At 28.9% G+C, this 23,258-nt stretch overlaps 2 protein-coding genes and 1 pseudogene across 3 annotated transcripts; 1 reads left to right on the top strand and 2 right to left on the bottom strand.

Annotated features, from left to right (window-relative positions):
- Positions 1–5,283: 5,283 nt before the first annotated feature.
- Positions 5,284–7,642, top strand: LOC114379073. Its single transcript, XM_028337629.1, has 4 exons — positions 5,284–5,439; positions 6,222–6,370; positions 6,734–6,882; positions 7,137–7,642. The coding sequence occupies exons 1-4, from the start codon at positions 5,379–5,381 to the stop codon at positions 7,222–7,224; spliced, it is 447 nt and encodes a 148-aa protein (XP_028193430.1). The 5' UTR covers positions 5,284–5,378; the 3' UTR covers positions 7,225–7,642.
- Positions 7,643–9,227: 1,585 nt separating this feature from the next.
- LOC114380522 lies at positions 9,228–12,092 on the bottom strand (annotated as a pseudogene).
- Positions 12,093–16,803: 4,711 nt separating this feature from the next.
- Positions 16,804–19,988, bottom strand: LOC114380523 (SNF1-related protein kinase regulatory subunit beta-3-like). Of its 2 annotated transcripts, XM_028339622.1 has the most exons (4): positions 19,812–19,988; positions 18,211–18,317; positions 17,399–17,497; positions 16,804–17,316 (listed from the first exon to the last, which is right to left on the bottom strand). In XM_028339622.1, exons 3-4 carry the CDS (start codon positions 17,423–17,425, stop codon positions 16,990–16,992), a joined length of 354 nt encoding a protein of 117 aa, XP_028195423.1. In that variant the 5' UTR covers positions 17,426–17,497; positions 18,211–18,317; positions 19,812–19,988; the 3' UTR covers positions 16,804–16,989. The 2 variants fall into 2 exon arrangements, with proteins under 2 accessions (XP_028195423.1, XP_028195422.1); XM_028339621.1 differs by lacking the exon at positions 18,211–18,317.
- Between the last annotated feature and the right edge of the window lie 3,270 nt (positions 19,989–23,258).

Here is a 23,258-nt window from a genome sequence, read left to right as displayed (position 1 = left end):
TAGCCCAATTATGAGTGTCTTGTGCCGTTGGTTAGTCATTGTAACAATTCAAGGCAATTAATTAACGAACTCAATCTGACTATAGTGTTTTACTTCCCATTATATTGGTTGGCCACCTAATAAGCCTCATCAATCTTTTCTGGGAGTGGGGTAGATTTCCCCCATCCACAAATTTCGAAAAGATCCTCTTAATAACATAATAATACCCCTCCCTACCCATAAAGTTCCCATTCAATACTTTAGTAATTATTGGGCACCAATGCTTAAGTGATTATAGAGTAGATGAGATTAATTTTAAATGATTCAACAACAAGGAGACATGTAAATCTTGTGATGTTTAAAGGGAAGCAAAAGAACATCAATTTTTTTAAAGTTTATGCAAAATGGGCGCAATTGGTTAAGTTGGGTCTCAAATTTAATAGACATGGGATGCATAGTGCACCGTAACTACTGACACTGGGCACAGCTACTCACACCCAAAACATAACTTTACATCACAGTTTTTATCATTTTTATCATAGTAGGCCCCACTACTATATTTCCTTCACACATAAGCTCTTATTTCGTCACATACTCCCCAGATATGTAAGGTGACAGGTTCAAGAGAAAAAAAACATTCATGAAACAATTTCACTGACACTAATAATTACACAAAGGAATAGAATTGAGAAACTAGAAGAAGTATTTACAGAGCCTCATATATTGCTGAACCACCAGGAGTAAAAGCTCATAAAACGTGCAAACTCTACCATTTATGATTCACAAACTCAATAAATTTATCCAGCTTTTTTTTTTTTACCTGTTAATGTTGTTAGTGAGAAGGATTTGAATTTATTATCTCTCTTTTCTTTAATCTTTTTTCCTTCTTCCTTCGAACCAACCTTATAACTCAGCGTTAGAATAGGTGAAAGAAGAAAGATTCATTTGTATAATTTTTTTCATAATTAGATCATATTTGAAATGCTTCTAATTAAGTTGTAGAATTCTAGCCCATTTTATTTTTTATTTTGACATGGGCTGATACAGTAATTGTCTGTCATGGTTTTGATTGTGAATATATAATCATACAGCGGAATATGTCAATGTCAAGGATCAAGAAATTATTATATGATTCCAGATTATTACGTGTGTATGATTTCAATGAATCTTTAAGAGACACTTAGTGAAAATGTAAGATTTTTTTGAAAAAAAAAAATGAAAAACTCAATTAATTCAAGTAAAGATTGGACTATGAGCATATAATTGTCCAAATCATACAATAATTTCTCCAAAGGATCAGAAGACACCGCCAAAATTATTTTGCTCACGGGAAACACGTCACTAGTTGGAGCTGAGTTCCAAGTTCTACCTGCGAAGCTATACTGAAGCTACATTAGACACGGGTATGAGACAATACACACAAGAAGATTGGAGAAATTTTTTTAAAAATAGGACACAATATAATTATAATATAAAAAATAAAAAATTAACACAATATACTAATCTCAAACGAAAAAGAAGAATTAATTATTTAAAATTACCATGATTCAATGAAATATTATAATTTGTCTCATTATTATGAGATTCTAATTTATGTTAGTATACCTTTTTTTTTAAAAAAAGTTGAAAGTTATAAAATACAGTTGAGGTATGACTATTCGAAATGTTCGTGAGTTGCAGCGTTCAACACGAATATGTGTCTGACACACATGTGACATATAGGACTATTATTTTAAAAGTGTTTATAATTTCTTCATCTTAGCAGTTAAAGTGTTAATTTATCATTCATTTTATTTTTAAACAATAAATATAAATTATGTAAAGTAATTAATCACACCCTAGTCCATTTATTACTTAAAATAAAATAAATGTTAAAATAACTATCTATATATTATTTGTTTTTAAGAAGACAAATTATAATAAGAAAACATTAAATATTAAATTTAAACATCAATATTTGAGTGTTGTTATAAAAATATATAGTTATTGCTTAACCATTTTTTTTTTATAATTTAAGGCTAAAACTTAAAGACATTTATTTAAACTTCACCTCTTCTATTTTTTAGCTTATTAATTAATACTGCTTGTACTTGGTTCAAATGGCTTATTGAATGAATTGCTCAATTTGAAGCTCGTAATTCCTTTTGAAGGGTAAAAAAAATTAGCTGATGATGAAAAATTATTGATTAACTTTCTACATATAAATATATTGAAGTATCAATGATTGATTTTCTGGTTAATAGTTAAGATTATTTATTTTACTCTTTAGTAGAGTTAAATTCCTTTATGAAAGTTAAAGAAATTAATCCCATAAGATACTTTTCGGAGGAAAAAAATCAATATTTTTATTCACTATTGATCGTTTATGTATACATAGAGTTTTTTTAATCACTAGCTGAAATATTTATCGGATTTATTGATAATTAATTTTTATGAAAAATCACTTTTAGTAGGATTTCACACATTAAATTACATTTTTTATAAAAAAAATTAAATCCAAAATATCACTAAAAAATCCAAGTTTAATTTTACTTATGTTAAATTTATATGTAATTTAATGACCATGAAATTTCAATATAAAAACTTTTACATTGTTAATTAATAAAAAGTTATTATTAATATTACTCTCAAGCTAGTTATTTAAAAAGTAACCAACTTATTATATATAGTAATTGTTTTTGTGCAGATCATATATTTTAGTATGTGATTGAATAATAATAAAAAATTGCTTTACAATTTTAAGTACACTGCTTATTTTTTCTTATACATATTCTTTACAATAACGTTAAATATCACTAGGGGCCGCTAAAAAAAGCTAATTTTAAAAAAATAATTATAACTAGTTATATAAAAGTAGTTGAAAAATTATATATAATTTTATAGTTATTATTATTTTAAATGATTTATTTTATTTAAAATAATTATAGTTATAAAACTATAATTAATTTTATAGAAATGATTATTTTAAATAATTTATATTTATTCATTCATAATCGTTTATTTAATTGATTTTAAATATAATTTATTATATACTCAGTTTATTTATAAACAATTATATATTCATATTTTAAAAATAATAATTAGAATATCAAATTATAACTAGTTATATAAAATCAATTATTATCATATTTATAATATCAAGGGAAGGAGGTATGTCCAATGGTGACTTTTTGCAAAAAAAATTAAGTTATGTAATTATATTTATATTATATAATAAATTAATTTTTATTTATTGAATTCTCTTGTGCATAATTTTTCGGAAGAGTCTAACGTGCAAAATTTTCCTGATTTCCTTTTTCTTCAACAAATTATCAAGTTATATTTAATGAATGAGATTTAACCAAGAGAAGATAAGATCAATTATAACAATTAAATCTTTATCTTGCAATAAAAAATAAATAATCTTTATCTTATTAAAAAATGATTTAATCCATTTTTATATTTTAAATACTAGATATATATTTTATCAAATTTTACTTCATAGATAAGATTTTATCCTATATTGAAAAATATAAAGTTGTATCATCTTTTATACTTTAAATACTGGATGTGGGTAGTGAACTTTTAGCGTAACTCTTTTTTCCTGAGTTAATGGGATAAAAAAATATACTTAATTTGCTTTCAATCAAAATCACCCTCTCCACTCTTATTTTGCCATCATTGAGTGCATCACATTTTGGCACTCTAGAAATGTTTAAACGCCCATTGAAAGACAAATTAGTGAAAAGTTTAGTATAAATTCAATTATAGAGGATTTACATAATATGCAAGAAAGATGTTTCATACAGATGATTTATATAAGGGTAAATTACTGATAATTTCACGATTCGTATGTTTTAGTTTAAAATAATTTTTTTTATTTTTATAGTTTATATTTTAATTTTTTTTTAGTTCTTATTATTTAAAAGTTATAATTTATATTTTAATTCTCTTTTAGTCTAATTTAAATATGATCTTTTTAGTTCTTATCATTTGTATTTTAATTATCTTTTAATTCTTACTATAAAAATAATTGATTATAAATTAATTATAAATTATAAATTATTTTTTATTATAAATTATCTTGTGATAAATTAATTACTAATTACTTGTTAATATTTTTGTAATTAATTATAACAGATAATATTATTTTACTTTCAAACTATATAAATTAAAAGAAAATTAAAATATAAATTATAATAATTAAAAAAACTACTTTCAAATTACACGGACTAAAAGAGAATTAAAATTTAAATCATAAAAATTAAAAAAATTATTTTAAAACTATAAAAACTAAAAAATATAAATAATAAAATTATAAAGACCAAATAAGTGATTAAACTTTTATATAGTTATCATATTATCAAGATTTTATATAGAAATTTATGTGTATATATTTTTGGAACAATTTTTTGTTTACATGGTTACCTCCTTCCCGACATTGAATGTTAGCTTCACGCATGATAATATTTATTTATAATTTAATTATTTATTAATTATGATTATAATTATGTAATCAAAAACTTTTTTTTTTTGGTGAACTAAATACGACACAATTTGTGTCACATGTATCACATAAATATAATGAACACAGTTTATCTTTCACTCTCTTTCCCGTATTTCTTTGGCATCAACTATTGTCTTATCACTCATGTTAATTCTTGCGAGGTATTTTTGTGCAACAAACGCTACCCCTTTGTTTTTTATATACATAAAGCGTTTGTAGTGATACTTCCTTAATATGCTTTATTTTATTTATGATCGAATTAAAAGAACAAAAAAGGTATTATTTTAAATTATGTTTGGCCACTATTCTCTCTACTAAGAGAAATTATTTCCGGAAGATAAATTTACTTTTATATTATAGATTATGAAGTTTTCACGCTCCTCACTTTTTCAATTAAAAGTTCTCAATAATTTCTCTCTTTTATTTTTCTTTAATTTTAAGGAAGTGTATTTCACACACATTCTTCATAACTAGCCAAATATATAATTTATCTCTCAAACATATCATATTACTCCTTTTTTATTTAATTTATATATTTGATTTTATTAATTATCTATTCATTTCAATTTAAAATAATATTATATTATAACTTAAATTATTTATGATGATTTTAAAATCATGTTATATATTTTTAAAAATATTTATTTATTATAAATTATAATCGAAACTATAATTATATAAAAAAATATCTATCCTATGAAGAGATTAAAATGAAAAAGGGAAAGAAATATAGAATGAGATGAATAACTAGATGGGAAGAGATAAAAATAATAATATTTAACAAAATATATTATATACTTTGCTATTAATTTAGAACAATTTTATTTTTAGAAAGGCTTGAAGTTGAAGGGAAGGTGATAAGGGAGCAGCAGAGAGAGTAATACTGGGTGGACAGAACAGAACAGTTATCTGAATGGATCTTCGTGTGCAGCACCCTGTTGATGTTTCCCTTCCCTGCTTCTCTTATTCTCAGAGTAAGATATTTCTTCTTCTTCTTCTTCTTCTTCTTCTTCTTTTCGCAAATAAAACAACTACTGTCATCAATCCTTCTTGTACTTTCTGATTTACATTTATTTATTTGTGGTAACTGAAAAACTTCATGAAGCAAGTAGTTAATTTTTGTGTATATTGAAGATATGCTTTTTTACTTAGCGGTTATATTATTCTGTTCGGTGCTAATTCATTGCTATCCTCATGGAGGAGTAGTACTACTCCTGGTAGGTTTAAACGTGTAGTTCACGTTCACCATTATCATATCACAGGAATATTGGTTTCAAGGGAATCCAAAATTCAGCTACGAGAATTAATACTGGTTGGTTGAAGCTGGGTTCTTAAATTGGTTTTGGCCGAGTTTGATTATTTAATAAACACAATTTCATACTTGTTTAAGATAGAACAACAAGAATAAGCACAACTTAATGCTTGTTAGGAATACACCTAGAGTATGCCATGTAAACAAAGAACTCAATCTTGAGTTTCAAAAGAAACTAATTTTACCCTTGCTATGCTTTTTCATTGTAATTCAATTCTCCCTTCTTTTTAATTCTTTGGAATAATTAATTCCTTAGGTATAGTAATTCATTATTGAAAGGTAAAATAAAAAATAAAAAATGTTTATTGTGATCCTTTGAAAGTGGCTCTTCCATCTCTTCTTCAATGGGAGATGATGATGAAAACTTATGGCTACCTGACTGTTGATGATGTAAAGTTCAAAGGGAAAGCTATATTTGCTAGTCTCATTTTATTCCTTGAATAGATGTGAAGTTGCAATTGCAAAGAAGGAGATTATCCACCGTTTCTTTTGCACTGGCTGAGACTGCAGCTTCAATGGCAGTAGCTGTAACTGTTGTTGGTGCAGCAGCTACTCTTCTTGTAAAGAGATCCAAAACTTCTGAGTCAACACAGGTCAGTAACTTATCTTTATTGTTTGTTTCAATAAAATAACTAATTGTGCTTACAAGCCACCTTGTTTTTCCAAACAAGAACATGAAAATCTTTGGAATGCTTCTATTATTCAAGTGCTCAATGGTTGTTCACTTGTAGTTGTAATTGTAGAGTGATACATTAAACTACTAGAGTTCACATTGCTTATGTGACATTACTAATTCTGTTTTACTAAACAAAATTCTTGGAAAAATTAAAATTATTAGTGTGGATATTTCGTGTCACTTGACAACTTGGTAATTGCATTCTCCAAGTTGGTTTATGCTACCCACTTCGTTTTTAGGAACTGTTTTTCTAAATTAAGCTCTTCTTTTGAAATTAAAGATTCAATTCAAAGTATGTGAAGATTGTGGAGGTTCTGGTATATGTTCTGAATGCAAAGGTGAAGGATTCGTTCTTAGGAAACGTTCTGATGAAAGTGCTGAGAAGGCAAGAGTGCAAGCTAAGAATATGGCCACCCGATTCACGGCAGGGTACTATTTTCTTACCTCTCTTTTCCTTTAGTTTAATTTTGAGTTTAATGATCATGCACTGCTTTGCATTGTCATTCAATCACAAATCACCGTAGAAATGACTCTTAGGGTAATTATCATAAAAGTCAACAAACTTACCATATATGATGAGTTGTGATTGAATGATGATGTAAAATTGTTTTACACTGTCGGTGCACAACCTATTTTCTCTTTAATTTTTTAGTTTAGCCATTCAACTCAATTACTTGTACCAGGCTTCCAAAGAAGTGGAGCTATTGCACAAAGTGCTCTTCTGGTCGATCCTGTTCAACCTGTGGTGGCAGTGGAAAGCTAAGTTACTAGTTTAGCATTACGTGTTGTCTACCCAGTTCAAAAGACAGTTAGTTCCTCAGCATTTCACATGCTCTTGTTTAAATCCCGGTTCAGAATGAGGCAACATAATGAACTCAAGCTGATGAGTGGTTCACATTCACTTGTTTTCCTTAATTTATTCTGCATAAAGCAAAATTGTATATGTATGTAATTCAATGGCAGTGTATAGTATGCATTTGTTGCATTTGCAGCACTAGACAGATGTTGAGTTTAAATCGACCCAGTAGGGTCTTGATAGAATAGGACTTGAGTTTACTGTCAATACACAAAAAGTATTGGAATTTGCACTAACTTGCACACTCCATATGCTCCCCATGCAAATTGTTGGATAACACCCTGATCACATGTTAATTGCTAACTTCTTTTAAACATTCAGGTTATGTCCGTACCTTGGTTTTGCTAGTATCTTTTCCTTATATGAAGAATGGTGATTGAAGTTGAGTTTCCTTTTATATTCTTGAGTTTATTTTTCTTGACATTCCTAGATTTTTCCCTTTTCGATTATCATAATGAACATAGACCACAAATAATTACATTGAAGTAAAGCACAACCTAGTATTGATAGTGTTTAGGAACACTCGAGCAGCATGAATTGTTAGAGTGCTAAAAGCTAAGCTACTTGAAAATTAACAAAACTAGACAAGGAAGAAGCTAAATGGGGAATGCTGAGATGATTAATTTCTTCTTATCTCAATTACATAGGAACAGCACCTTAAATAATTTATAGCTTACTAACCTAAATTAATAATAAACTTACAAGTGTCATCATCTATCTTTAGGGAATAAAAGGAAAATGCAAAATAAAAAAGTATTAGATAATTAAAATCTTGCGACCTACTCGGCCCAGTGGAAGGGATATGTTCTAATTTCAATGTCACCATTATACACACACAAAAAATCCAATAAAATCTTTCAATCTGTTAATTTTATTTCTTATGGGCCTAGAGCCCCTTGTTATGGATATCATGAAATCGATATGAACATACGTATTTACCTAACAAGAATGGATACAAATAGCAAAAGCAGCAAACGGCTAAAGCACAGAAGCATAGTATACTGTTCAAAACTTGAGCACCAAAATTTTAGGGAGCAGACACCTCACTCTGTCCTCGGATCAAAATTTTCCCCAGTCAATTTTTCTATGCATTCTCAGAGTCAGCAAATCAGAACCATTAGATAAAGATCAGATGCTTCAGATTTTATTTCAATAACAAATTGTTTCGATTTGTTAGCTTTTTTCTGTGCTTCTTATGCTTGTCTTCACTATTGGAATGAGAAATAATACTAGTCAATCTGCGTACCCAAAAACCGACAATAGCTCACAAACATATATCATACTTGTACTTTGTCTTTCTCTTGACGTTGTCAAATACTAACATTAGCATTTTCCATCCGAAGAACTTGGAAAGAAAGAATTGAGAGAAACAGGAAGTAACATATATATAGTATACGACAGATAGTGGTTACCGTTTTTATTCTAAAGCAAACGTAAGCCCGTAACCCATTTAAGCAAAAATAAAATTTGAAAAAGGGGCAATGCAACGTCTGCAACATTTCTCAGTTCACACGGAACGGAACCCAAGCCAAGTGAATGTTAAATTATTGGCATCACATTGTGTTAGTCAGAATATGCAACTTATCTTAAACAAATCTACAATTATTATATTGAGTTGAGGAATTAATATATCAATTTAATTATTGATTCCATTCCACTAATCAAACGTCATCACAACTTAAACAAGAATTCCCACCATCGAGATCTGCGTTGACGTATTATTGATAGTGAATTAGTGATATCATTCACCAGCTAATTAACAACTCCCCATCCTGAATCTGAAGTTTGTTCTCTATTGCTCACACCGTACAAGCCAGAATATTCAATGTGTACATATTATAAGATGAGTAAATATATCATCTCACCAAAATTCAAAACACAGTACATTATTATTTTTTACATCACTTTTTTTGCATAATTATAACTGATTCTTGCATATATGTGGCCCACGTATACGCAAAGTCCCTGTATAAAAAAATAGAGCAAACCCTACACAGGAATTGGTGTAAACATTACACCAAAATTCTAAAGCACAAGAATCATTACTATTTCAAAATTTGTTTTGTTAAAAAAAAGAAAAAGTAACCTATTCAATCTGAGATTCCTTTTTGGCCGTTCTTCATTATTGGTGGTATTTTCTACTGCAGTAGTTATACCTTATAGCCTTTAAAACACGGGATCTGGATTTCCCAATCCCTCCATTCACCTTTCAACACATTCAGCAATTTAAAACTGTTTGATGAAGATCAGACAACTCTTATTTTATCGCGTCTGATCAAATTCAATTGTCCTATCTTCATCCAACGGTTATAAATGCGCTGAAGGCGCGTGAATGAGTGCAAAGTGGAGAAGCTAGACATGGGTAGGAGTTGTGTTTGGTGGTGTTGTTGCTGAGGCCACACGCTTACCTCTCTCTGAACGGCTATTCTCAGCAAACTTGAGACTATTCTGGTGCAACCCTTTTTGCTTCTCTTCCTCGTTTCACTCAGCGGTGTAATAGTATTCCTCAGTGGACATGTTGATATCCTTTGAAGGAGGGAGGAACATGCTACCCCACTGAGGGAAGTGAACAAGAGTCACAGGAAGAGTGCAACACACAATCATGATACCCATAAGGGAGAGACCAGTGGAAGTAGAAAACTTTGAGGTTGAGAAGAAGACCAATTGGGTCAAACCAGACCCAAAGTTTCCACCTGCACCAGTTAGGCCTGATATGATCCCAAGAGAACGTCTTGAGATGAAGGGAATGATGCCAGAAGTTGCACCACATGCAGCTTGAGCACCAATAGAGAAGAGGATCATGGGCAAGACTGCAATGGGAAGGGAATTGGCACGTCCAAGCCATATGCAGAAAGCCCCTCCTAAGGTTTGGAGGATCCATAGGTTCCAAAGCCTGCCCCTCATGCCAAACAACCTTGCTGCAACATCAGAAGTCCATCCACCAAAGGGGCGAGCAAGGATATATATTTGCCATTCCAAATGAAGCAGCAATGATTCCAGCAGTGTGTAGCTTGAGATTAAATCTGTTTCATATCAAATTAAGTGATTAAACACGAGTTTAACAGGTATGCACTGTAGTCTATATTTTTTTAACATTATTAACCAATTAGAAATCATCTTCTAAGGTAGTTATTATAAAATTATCAAACTCATCATAATAATTTATAATTGAATGTATATTACCTATACATGTCCTCTGTACATGCATGTATTATTTATTCATTAATTATATGGTGCCTCATAGAGGTAATTAATACATGGGAAAGTAATAAGTTTGTTATTGTATTCCCAGTTGCTTTGTGAGGGAGATCATATTATCACATGTGTACATAAATTAAGCATGGGGCCTTTAGGCTTGACCTCAATGATGAACTGAACTAACCTGTCATAGAAATACTCAGCAATGACATTGTCAGTGGTTAATTCAACTCCCATAGAGTACCCACAGAGGAGGGCAAAAATCCATGTCCTTTAATTTGTTATGGCATACCATAACACCTAAACACCCAAAATGAAACCAAATTGGTTGATGAGTTAATTGATTGATTTTTTTTTTTCTTCCCAAAAATTTTCCCTACTTTTGCCTGATTCAATTTTTTACGATCCTGGTAAACAAGTAAGGAGCATTTCTTGTGTTTTCATTATCTATTTCATAATTTATGATAAAAAAAATATTACATGATTTTTTTATTTCGTTTATAATTTTTAAATATTTAATACAACAAAAAAAATGAAAATAAGACTTTTTTTTATAAATATTTGAAAAAAGAAATAAGAAAAAACAATGTAATAATTTCATAATTATTTATAAAAATAAGAAATGATTTCTGAAAACATTTTCACAAGCCAAATACATCTCAAGTAATTCAACATATATATTGATTGTGTCCTCAAACATATAGAGAAGAAAGAGTCTAACCTTGGAGAATTTGTCTTTGGCAACATTACCCTTCTTCTGCAAGGCACCAAGGTTGCCATCAGGTAAATCTAGGCCTAGGGTTAGGACCATGATCCCCATGACCACAGGCATCCAACCTGGGATGAAGAAGGCAATCCTCCAAGCAGTGAAGGGAGTAGCCCCAGCCCTTCTAATCAACTCATAAACCAAAGGCATTATGAGCTGAGTGGCCCCACCACCCATGTTCCCCCACCCTGCAGCAGTCCCTTCACAAGCCCTATAATCTTACTATTAAACATAGTACTCATCCAGTACTGGCATGAAACAGAAGTGGCCAAGGAGAACCCTATCATGAACCTCACTGTTATGTAACCAGCAGCATCATTCACAAAAGACATGCAGAACACGGTTGGTGCAGAAAGCGTGATAAGGAAGGCACAGCCATAGCGAGGTCCAAGTAGGTCACATACCGCACCCATTGTGAGCCTGGAGAAGAGGCTGCCGGAGACTGAAGCAACCCCGGCATTCCCGATGTCGCTTTTGGTGAGGTTGAGGTTGTCCCTAATGATGGGGACAAGGGGTGCCGCCGCGAAGGTCGAGACGAAACATGTGAAGAACGATATCCAGGACAAGTGGAAGGTTCTCATGTGAGGGTTTGCCATGGAAAACAGCTTGAAAACTTTCGACTTGTGCTCAGAATCAACTGGCAAAGCGAAATTTGCTGTGGTGTCAGTAGGGACCACAGGGGAAGCCACTGAGGCTATGAAGGTCTTGTTCCCTTCCAGTTACTCCATGCATGGAGCTTCCTGGAGAACCCTCAATATCAGCCATTTCGCCTTAACAATCAATGTGCTGTATCTGGAAAACTGATGAAACAAAACCAAATTGAAGGCCTAGTGTTGTGAGGGAGAGACAAGGAGTGTGATTGTACTTATAGTAGGGGAAGGCGTTGACAATGCCAATGAAATTTCCATCGGCTGCCAAAGCTTTAAGCATTAAACAAAAGCTGTATTTGACGTAATCCATTTCGCCGCGTATGCCAAAAAGAACCCATGGTATGTCTCAAAGGTTCATATGTGACACATAATCAACTCTCATATATACAGATAGATATATGCCTAGTTACATATGCTGCTAAATAACACACTTTTGTATGGTGGTATTATTCAACGCCTTTAACCTTTGGGTTTCATTAATTTTGAGATAAATTATGGGTGGCAACTTGGCACATGATCATTACTTTGGGTTGGAAATTAATTGACATGGATGATCATAACTAAATAGTCTCATAAATACGTATTTATCACGAGAAATGTTATCAAGCGTTCCTTTGAACACATTATCTACCATTAGATTAAATTTATTGAAAATTTCAAATTTTAATAGATTATATGTATTAAAAAGAGTGTATTAGCACTTCTCTATTTACTATTATCTCATTAGAATTTCTTATGCTACATATGGAAAAATTATGTTTGGTACATGTTTTGTGGATACACATAGTCTTACATTAGGCATACGTATTAAATAATATTTGTTGAAAAAAAGTTAATCTTCAAATAGATTTTAGTGTTTTGAGAGATTTGTCTTGCCCCTTTTGATCAAAGAATATTTGGATTCACCTAAAGAAAAATGCTTGAAATATAAGATTTTTTTTAAAATTTTCAGATACATTAATTATTTTTTTCCTACATACTCTAGCTTATTTAATTATTCTCTCTTCAAACATTAATAAGAAACAATTAAGTGAATAAAGAAATAAGAAAAAGATAAATTTAAAATAATAACACAATTAATTGACAAATTTAATATGATTAACTAGATTAATTTTTTTAATAGACATAAATTAGTTAAAAAATTCTTATAATATTAAAAATGAAAAGAGTATCATTTTTTCTTTATCTCTCTTTTTTCCAATAATATATTTATTACATGGATAAAGATGCACGAACACTCATGTGCTACTAGTATTAGACACTTGAGAGAGAAAGAAAGAAAAGTGTAGGAATGTAGGAATGATGAGTAATGTAATTCCTTACTATATGTAACTAATGTAAGAAAAAAAGTTCTTTTCTTTAGAAAAAAAAAATTCACTCCAATAATCTTTATACTCCTAAAATATTAATCTTTAACTGTAAATTGAGAAATAACTTGAGGCAAAAAAAGCAGATTAAAAAATGAGAAAAAAGTATATAATTATCAAATGATATTTCTTTTTAAATATTAAGAAATAGTAAAAGAAATTATTTTCTTAATTACTCTCTTTATTAATAATGACGAGATTTGTTTGTATTTTTTAAAGAAAAGATATCTATTGCAAAAGAAGTAAAAATGTCATTGATTCAAATATTAAAAATTGAGATTAAAAAACCATGCACATAAATAATTAAATACCATATAAATTTATTTAATTCAAACTTATATATCCTCTGATTGTCTTTGTTTACTTATATAACATATTCCTTTTATAAAATAAATTCCTTATCTTAGAAAAGACAAATTCAATAATTACATAATATAATAGAAAACTTCATTCAAACTGTTAGAACTTACTTATTAATGGAAGCAAATTAATAAAAAATAAAAAAAGATGAATTTTTGACGGAGACAAAACACTGGGATTTATTTATTTTGGTGCACGTATATATTTTCACTTCTGCTTCCAAGTGTGACAACATTTGACCAAATTTGATAATTCATATTCAAAAACTAAACAAATATGCTTCACTGACGTAATCCAGATAGTTGGCAAGTGGTAGAGCAAACGTTTGTTCCTCTGATAACAACTTTCGGGTTTGAACATAATTTGGGCCTAAGCAAAGTTGCAAGTCAATCAATCAATAATATTGGCTTTGACATATACGAAAAATCGTTCGTTCATATATTCTTTTAAATACAGACCCATTTCAGTTTTGAAGTGAGATGAGTTCAAACCAGATTTTCACCCTCTCCGAGAGAATGTGTTATGCAAGAAACGAATTCAAATTCTTTCCTCACAAATTTAATTCAACATGTGTTGTGAATTAGAGGTAAAGCCATATAGCAATAAAGGTATACAATGCATCATTTCACTTTAAGAAATTTACATGTAAATATATTAAATTTTTATATTTTGTTTCCTTATTTTTATATATTTATGTCCAGTGCCCCAATTTCTCACTCGCTTTGAAAAATAACATTTAAACTATTTTTATAGAAAAAGAATATTTGAAAATTAATATCTTAAAATCGTTTTTCATCAAAAAAATTCTAAACCAAAACTTTTTTGAGTGTTTTTTTTACCTTGAACTTTGTAGTGACTCTTATAAGTTATCCGGACCCAATTCATCGAATTTTTTATGTAACAAAAAAGTTATTTCTGATAATAATTGATTATATATAATTAATTTTCAAAATAACCTAATTTTCATAACTATTGCAAACTCACTTCTACGTCACAAACAACTCCTATCTAATAATATAATTTTGAAAATGCTTAAATACATGTTTAGTTTCTTGAATTTGGGGTATGTTTTTTTAGTTCCTCTCCTAACTGATATTTGGAGGTTTAAGTGCATAATTTATGGCACGACAAAAAAAAATTCACAAAATTTAAAAGACTACAAAATGCAAATTTTAATTTAGGAGAGTAAAAAAGACAAACCCTAAATATAAGAGATTAAAAATATACTAGCCAAAAAACTATCATCAAGCTTGTGATTAACTAATGTAAGATTATTTCAACTTAATCAAAAGTGTCAAGTTTGAGTCATAAGTATATACGTTTGTTAAATACTCAAGACAACAACTTTGATACCCATAATAATCATTTGGTTCTTATAGATGCACAAATTTTACCTTTTAATCTCTATGATTAAAAATTACTCATTTTAGATCATGTACAACACTTTAGATTTCTTTTGGAGCCTTTGTCTTTACACAAATTTTACTTTAGTTCTTGTCATTTTGTAAAATAGAGAGACTAAAAGAATTTAAAAGTGTTTCTACAGAAACTAAAAAAGATAATTTTTAAATATAAAGACTAAAAAAGTAAAATTTGTATAACTATAAATAATAAATGAATAATTTTTCCCATATGTTATTGACTAAGCTTACTTTTTTATATCTTTATACTATTGTGGTTAAAAAGCTACCAACACATGTGTTTCTTTTGAAATGAAAATCAGGAAAAAGGTGTTTTTTCCAACATTTTTTAAGACTCGTTGAAATTGATCAAAATTATCAAATTTGATAGATTTTATTTCTTATTTAATTATTTTCTTTTCTATTTTAAAAATAAACTTCTAATATAATTGATGATTTTTAATAATTTTGGGTCGGTTATAGAAAGAAGAAAAGAAAGCATTCCCTCTCTCTTTGCTTTTGTAATTTCAAAGTTGCGGCAATTGATGGCGACAGAAACCATACCGTACATAACCCAACCCACCCTTTCAGGAGCTCCTAAAGTTGTTTCAATTATTCAAGACCAAAACTATAATACTATAGTCTATACCTAGGTTGTGGCTGTGATTAATTCGTTGGTTGGTACACAAAAATAAGCGTAGATCTTTTCCGTACTACTACTTTTTTTAAGGAGATGTGCTTATTACATTTTTAAGGATATTTTTTACTTGCAGTTGATATTTATTTTTAATTTAATTCTTGTATAAAAATATTTTATTTCATATATGGAGTATATCATAACAAGTATTAACTATAGTTTGTTTTGAAAATAAGAATTTATAAATATGAATTATTAAATTATGTTTGAGTAGTTAAAATTAAAAAATAAATATACATGATTTTTTTAAGTAATTATGTAATCATTAACTCACTTTTTATTTTGATCTATGAAAATGGGGAAAAAAAATATTTAAGCCAGGTTAAAAAAGTAAAAAGACAGTTTTAATGGGAAAAAAAATATTTAAGGCAGGTTAAAAAAGTAAAAAGACAGAGACTTTTATTGAGTTGAAAAAAATTTCTTCTCCTATAATTTTAAAATGCGCTCTCAAAAAATTTCCAATAATAAAATTGCTCTTTTTCAAAGCAATTTAATGGAAGGGAAATGATTTAGAAATAATGAATGTTTAATCTTATCCTAATTTCTAAGGTGCTTTAAAAACACAATGAACACGACCAATAAGCTAATGGATATCGGGACAGCACATTATGGGCAATTGGGAATTCGACATTCCACTCCGATTCTGAGAAAAATCCAGTTGAAGTTATTGAAGAACATATCTTCTTGAATAAAATTTGATTTGCTTTTTTTTATGCAATAATATATTTTGAATTGCTCTGACAAGTTATTTATTGTTGATTATAATATTTGCAAAACTTTGCATTTCAGACTTCATAGTTTGAAAATAAGTGATTTTCAAACATTTTTTCATTGGTTCACTTCTAAAGCTTTAGTTTCATTAATTTTGCTAATATCAAGTATTAGCACTAATTTTAAAAATTAAAAATAATTGCATTTCACTAAAAAAAATTTATCAAAAAATATAAAAATGTAATATTTTTTCAATAAATTTTTACTTGAATTTAAAAAAATATGTTGGTAAGTCATTTTAAATCCCCACATTATCATCCTATCCATTGAACCACTACCCAAAACTCAACAAATAAAAATGGTTTATAACCTTGTGCCACATAACGTTAAAACGAATTTACAAATAAATATACAGCTAAGTTACCAAGAAACAATCTAGAATTCATTAAAATATCATCTCCAGTAATTGGAATATCGAGTCTACAACAAATCATTACAAACCATCGGTGATCAAGGTTTTTAATATGCACACTAAATGCTTGTATTTCCCCTTCTTTGGACTGGCTTGTAAAGCACGACCGTAACATATTTAGAGCGGAAACGATGAGTGAATCCCAACGCCACCACAGATCTTGGTGACTCTCTATTCTCGATGTAAAGATGATTTAGAATCACATTCTTAGGCAATGGAACAGTTCCTGCAGTGTCTCTATTAGCAGGATAATTGAGCAAAGTGTGTTGCAAATGTGAAGGGACCATAGGTGGATCCCTTGCCTCATCTTCATTTCCAGGGTAGACATTATTGTAACTGGAATCAGGAGATTTTGGAACTTCAAATCCCACCACAGTAGCTTCATCCTGCAGGTAGATTGTATCTCTTAGACCAACTAGGCGACTACTAACAAGTAATTGATGAAATTATAAAGAATAAATCACTTACATGATTTTCAGAGTGAGAATTGCTCATCTTGGAGAATTGGAGCCCAGCCGCTAATGGTGTGAATGCATCAATTAGAACCCAAGTGAGATTCCAATATACCTGAAGAAAGAGTAGCTTGGTCTTTAATGCATATAAACTTGATGCAAGTTTATTGGTTAATCTAAGGAGGCAACATTTGCAAACATGACACTACATACACACACACACACACAGATCAAATCTGCAACAAAATTAGAACTGACTCAAACAACAAAATGAATCATCTGTTCTCACATAGTCAAAAGGCCTGTGTGCAGGGGAGAATGCTAGTGTTTTACTAACACAGTGGATTAGTGCAAATGGTAAGATCAACATCAAGATAGACAACCAGTGTTTTATGGACAAAATATCAAATTAAAAGTCGTCCCGTAATTGCAATCCTAGTAGTAAACTGAACTATTGTTTTCTTCAGTTTTAACACGGAACAAAGTGAATGCAGGTTTTAGTCATAATCCATAATCATATCCTCAGCATAAATCTTCTAAACTGACTCACCCTTCTCAAAGCACTTATTGTATAAGGTTAGCAAGCTCCATTCTCCCAGAATGAATTGCATGTTGAACTATGTAATAAGGACCTAACCAGCAAAACTTTTCTAATGTGCTTATTTCACCCTCCATCAATGATAATAAAGACACAGGGCACAAGGTAAGGTCACTCACATGCCAAACTTGATCAGCCATTCAGCCCTAAAACTTTAGTAATGAGAACTAGCTAAGTGGTAAAGTGCATTTAATTCAGAAAAGTTATGAATTTGTCTCTATATCATGTACCTCTGTACTTGCAAGTAGCAACCATCAACCAAAAAGAAGTTCCATATGCAGCACCTTTGTCATATTCTTTATAATTGACTCTTTAACATAAATCGTCAAATGCCTGCCTGGTCATTGGCAAATCCCACCTCAGATAACTACCCCCCCAAAGGTAAAAAGAAATTTACGATGTTCAAGCATGCATGGAAAAATAATTTCACAGAATAAATTATTACAAACACGAGTTTAGGAGCTGAGTCAATGGATGTTGATATCCAGAGTTTTTATTCATCCAAAAATCTTTGAAAATATTAACTTGTCTAAATAGTGCTTTTTGATAAAGTATAGACCAAGTATAGAAATGGAAATGAGATAATACAGCAAAGCAAGGAAAGATATCTTAGTAATGCAAAAATTTACAGTGTCAAATCGTTAAGAAAACTTACAGGCAGAACTCAATCATTTTAATCTAAAGAAATACATATTTTTGGATACAATCATACAAACTCCACCTTTCCTCAGTCCAACTAATACATGTAAAGTGGAATTTTCTGTGGCTACCACACAAGTACTCACCACATAGTACATACTCCTCAATGAATGAACTGAAACCCTAGTTACCATTTTACTGAATGTAATCCACGATAAATTTTATTATTTTCAGCTGATTCTAATATTAAAAGTACATTAATGAAATGTCATACTCAAACTTCCAATATAATTCTAGATATCGTTCCAATCTAGCTAAGGCAAATTGGGAAAAGCAAAACTCTTAACATTTAACAACAGCATATACTAAAGGCTTAACCATAATAGTACGCTTAAAATTGGCATTTGGCTGAATGAAACTAGCATTAGAATTCTCATCAATAACCAAAACTAGATATTTGCAAATAAAAGCCTCATTGAGCAGCTCACTCCACAAGCCATAAGCTATAAGTACAAGTATTGACGCAATAAGGATTAATAACACAAATGCACAAGTTGAAACCATGCAGGTTACCACAGATGGAGTTTTTCATATTCAATTCAAGGGATCCACAATCCACTCAACAAGGTGGGAAAAAAAAAAGGACCTCCTGCAGTAAATGGAGACAACTAAATACACTTGATTAAAAACACAAGCGAAAATACATCATGCTAACCAACAATCAAGCTACAAGCCCACATGAAAATCACAAACCTTTCTCATAAAACAATAATAAATCACTCAGCTAAGATTATAATTTATAACTGCATTTCTTTCTTCCTATGAAAACTTTCCCCTAAATCCTTACTTCATTAGCAATCACACCACAAAGAATCATAAACCAGGATGCAGCTACCATGTTTCCTTCTTTATTCTCCCACAGGATAAAAAAAACAACTTTCCCACCCAAAAACCAAAAACAGAGCACACATCACACATTACATTATTCATTAATTTTCATTTTCAAAACAAAAATACCCCAAATCAAGCATTCTAGTTCCACTAAATTCGAGCTGCGACCCAAACACGACACAACAAGCAAAGAAAGGGGAAGGAAAATCCTGATTCAAAAAAAAAAGTCACTGCCAAAACCGCATGGCAAGTGCAGAATACATTGATGGGAGAAACGTGAAGAGAAACGAAATAGTCATACCGCGTCGCACGATTCGGTGGGATTTGGCGAGATAGAGAGAGGGAATCCAAAACAAAACGCATGAATTGGAAGAAAGGGAAAGTGCAACTCTGGAAACCCTAATAGCGATGCAAAAAGAAAGAAAACAATGTTGTGTGGTGTGTCCGGACACCAGGAATTTTGTCTCAAAAAGTTAAATTCAATTAAATAATAGGTTCAGTTATCGAGCTTAACAGTAACCATAACTAATTTAATAGGAAAATTCACAAATGGTAACGAATATCATTAGCACATTAATAAAAGAATAAAACAGTTATTAAAATACATAAAATTGTGTTGTTATAATTTTTTTATAATATTTTTAATAGATATTTTTTTCTTTTAGTTTATCAACAAGTGTTAAGAACACTTGTTAGGTAGGTCTAATTTAATAATCCTCTTTCACGTCTCAATTTATACTTGAATGCTTACATTATTCATATATTTAAATTAAATTCTTTTTCAAAGCTATAAATGTCTTATAAATTTATAGTACCATTAATGATTTTTTAATTATATTTCTATTTATAATATTATATTAGTATATATTTTTATATAGAATTGTTAAATGCAAAGTTGATGTATTTAATGTTTTACAATAAATTGCATTAAATGTTTTTTATTGAATTAATTGGAGGTCAATATTTAGAAATAAATATTATGAAAGAATTTGTTTTTATTAAAATGAAAAATTATTAATTAAGATAAAAAATTATATTCAAAATATAAATGTATTAAATACTACTTTTTAAATAATAGAACAATGAATATGATACATTAATTTAGTATTTTTTTTCAGTTAATGAAGTGTTTTGCTTTTCAAAAAAAAAATAGTAATAAAAATAAGACTTAAATAACCTATCAGTCCTTATAAAATAGGAAGTTTTTTTTTTTATTGTATTGCTTCAAAGATTTTTATTTGGTAACTTTTAGGTGAACTGTCTTTTAAAATTTTCTGTATTCAAAATAATAGATAATGTTAGACTAGTTAATCAGAAATTTAAAAATATAATTTACTAAAAATTAAAAAAACATGTTATTGTCTTACCAGAATTCATTAATGATGTGATTAGTTAATCTATTGTAAACATCATAATTATATCATCAAAATTTTAAACTTTAAAGGAAAAAACAAAAAAAAAGTCTTTAAGAACATAAAAAAAAACACTATTTTATAAGAATCAGAGGGTTATTTGAGCCTAAAAAAAATTATTAATAATTTTTATTATTAAATAAATAAATATTTTGATGAGTAATTTTAACATTTGATATTTAATTATTTAATAAGAAAAATAATGAAGAAATATACTAAATTATTTTATTACTAACTTAATATATTTTATTGACTATTTTGTTTATTAAAATAATATTTAATAAATTTATATTTTAATATAATAAATATTATGTATTTTAATTCATATTTCCCCTTTTTCATAACAGGATACTCTTTTACAATTTCTTATTATTAAGTATTGACCTCTGATTAATTCAATACAAATATTGAATATATTTATTTTAAAACATTAAGTACATTAACTTTGTATTTAATAGTTCAATATAAAACATTAATGTAATATTATAAAAAACGTACCATTTAATTTTAACTTGTATTTCCTGATATGATATTTTTAATCTATTGATTAACATTTAGTTTGAATAATTTTTCAATTGTGCTAATAGAATTAAATAAGTTAACAAAAATGATAATACACATGAATATTTTTTAATTCTTATAAAATATACATTTATAAATTTAATGATTTTCAAATTCCTGATATGAATGCATATATGTGTGTTATACACCAACAGTTATTTTACAAGTATTTTTGGGTAAAAACACAACAAATATAGCAGTCCTTTGATGAAATATAACACCTGTGTTCTTTGTGTCTTATTATAATTATTATGTAAAAGAAAAAAATGTTCTAAAATAATTGACATTTAGTTTTTAATATAATATTAATTATTTTTTATTTATATTTTTTATAATATTAATGATAAACAAAAAAATTTATAAAAAAATTAATGATTATATAAGATTAATTTTATAAAATTATTATTATCTTTTTTTTATTATTATTATTTTTATCTTTATAAAATAGTTTAGAATGATTATTATTTTGAGATCGGAGTATATAATAACTATTACACATGTTATAATTTCATTAGATAATATAAATATAAAAATATTTAGTGTGTTGTTTACTCATAAACCAATTACCTATGGTTAATGAATGTCAATGGACCATCAATTCAGAGCCATTAACTACCGTTGACCTACAAACTTTGGAAACCAAATCCAATCGCATTAACTTCACTTCGTTTAGCAAAAGAAAAAAAATAAATTAAAAAAAATAACTTCACTTCGTAATAAATCACACAAACTAATCCTTATTTCATTTTCCACATTCTCTAATTAAAAATAGTACCCATGAAATGAAAGACGAGTGGAAAGTGGAAATCTCATGAACTAGCTTTGAATGTTTTTTTTTTTATTTTTAAAGAAAAGAAAAATAAAAAAGAATGTTTGTTCAAAATTGTGAAAATATTTTTAAACACCGGTCAAAAACTGAATACAACAAATTAATGTTTTCATTTTTTCTAAAGAAATAAAAATGATCACATCTTAAAATACTTTCTTCTTTATACATATTTTCTAAATCTTAAAAATTTAAAAATAAAAATTATTTTTAAAAAATAAACACTCAAATCAAACTACATCTTAACTTCTTTCATTTCATACCCTGTCAAGGGCTCAATTTCCTCCTCCACGGAGCATGCCCATGACCCACGTATTGATATTGATACTACCAAATTTTTTATTGGCACTACCCAAGTGGAAGCCTTATGTTCGTATTCCCAAATTGTCCCTTGACAAGAAATAAAACACAAGAGGGTTTTTGTTTTCCAAATGGTGGTGAATATAACAACGTAATCATGATTTTATTTTACATGTGTACAACAAAATTAAGATTTCGTTGTTAATTGTTTTATTCTCATTTGCAAAATGAAAACATTTTGATAGTTACACAACAGAAACGTGTTCCATTATGCTATTTTTTGTCACCCCCATTTGCAAAATAAAAATAGGTTTATGTTGTTGAAAAGAGAAATTGTCTAACAAAATTATGTTTTTATTGTTATATTTTTTTCTATGCATTTTGCGCAATGAAAACATGTTTTCATTGTTATTTTTGTCTGTCAATCGTAATAATTAAATGTTTGAGAACTAGCAAACTTTATAGTCCACATTAAATGAATAAAAACATTAGCTAGAGTTTACCAAGCGTCAAATGAATACACATAATAGTACTTAATACAAAAGAAGTTAATTAAAACGACTAATCCTCAGTGATGTCTATTACATATTGAGATCCTATAGTTGAATGAATATCAATGAGTTGAATTCTTGAATGCGTTGTAGGTACA

This window comes from Glycine soja, chromosome 12 (assembly GCF_004193775.1).
Source record: "Glycine soja cultivar W05 chromosome 12, ASM419377v2, whole genome shotgun sequence".
In the NCBI taxonomy this organism is placed as follows: Eukaryota; Viridiplantae; Streptophyta; class Magnoliopsida; order Fabales; family Fabaceae; genus Glycine; species Glycine soja.
This window is presented reverse-complemented; position numbering and strand designations above follow the sequence as displayed.

Bases quoted from the DNA above. Each gene is read 5' to 3' on its own strand.
- LOC114380523 (XM_028339622.1), bottom strand. From the start codon at position 17,425: ATGAGCAATTCTCACTCTGAAAATCAT. The intron at 17,317-17,398 runs GTAAGTGATTTA...ATCTACCTGCAG, and splicing joins ATTCTCACTCTGAAAATCAT to GATGAAGCTACTGTGGTGGG.
- LOC114379073 (XM_028337629.1), top strand. From the start codon at position 5,379: ATGGATCTTCGTGTGCAGCACCCTGTTGATGTTTCCCTTCCCTGCTTC. The intron at 5,440-6,221 runs GTAAGATATTTC...TTCCTTGAATAG, and splicing joins CTGCTTCTCTTATTCTCAGA to ATGTGAAGTTGCAATTGCAA. The intron at 6,371-6,733 runs GTCAGTAACTTA...TTGAAATTAAAG, and splicing joins AAACTTCTGAGTCAACACAG to ATTCAATTCAAAGTATGTGA.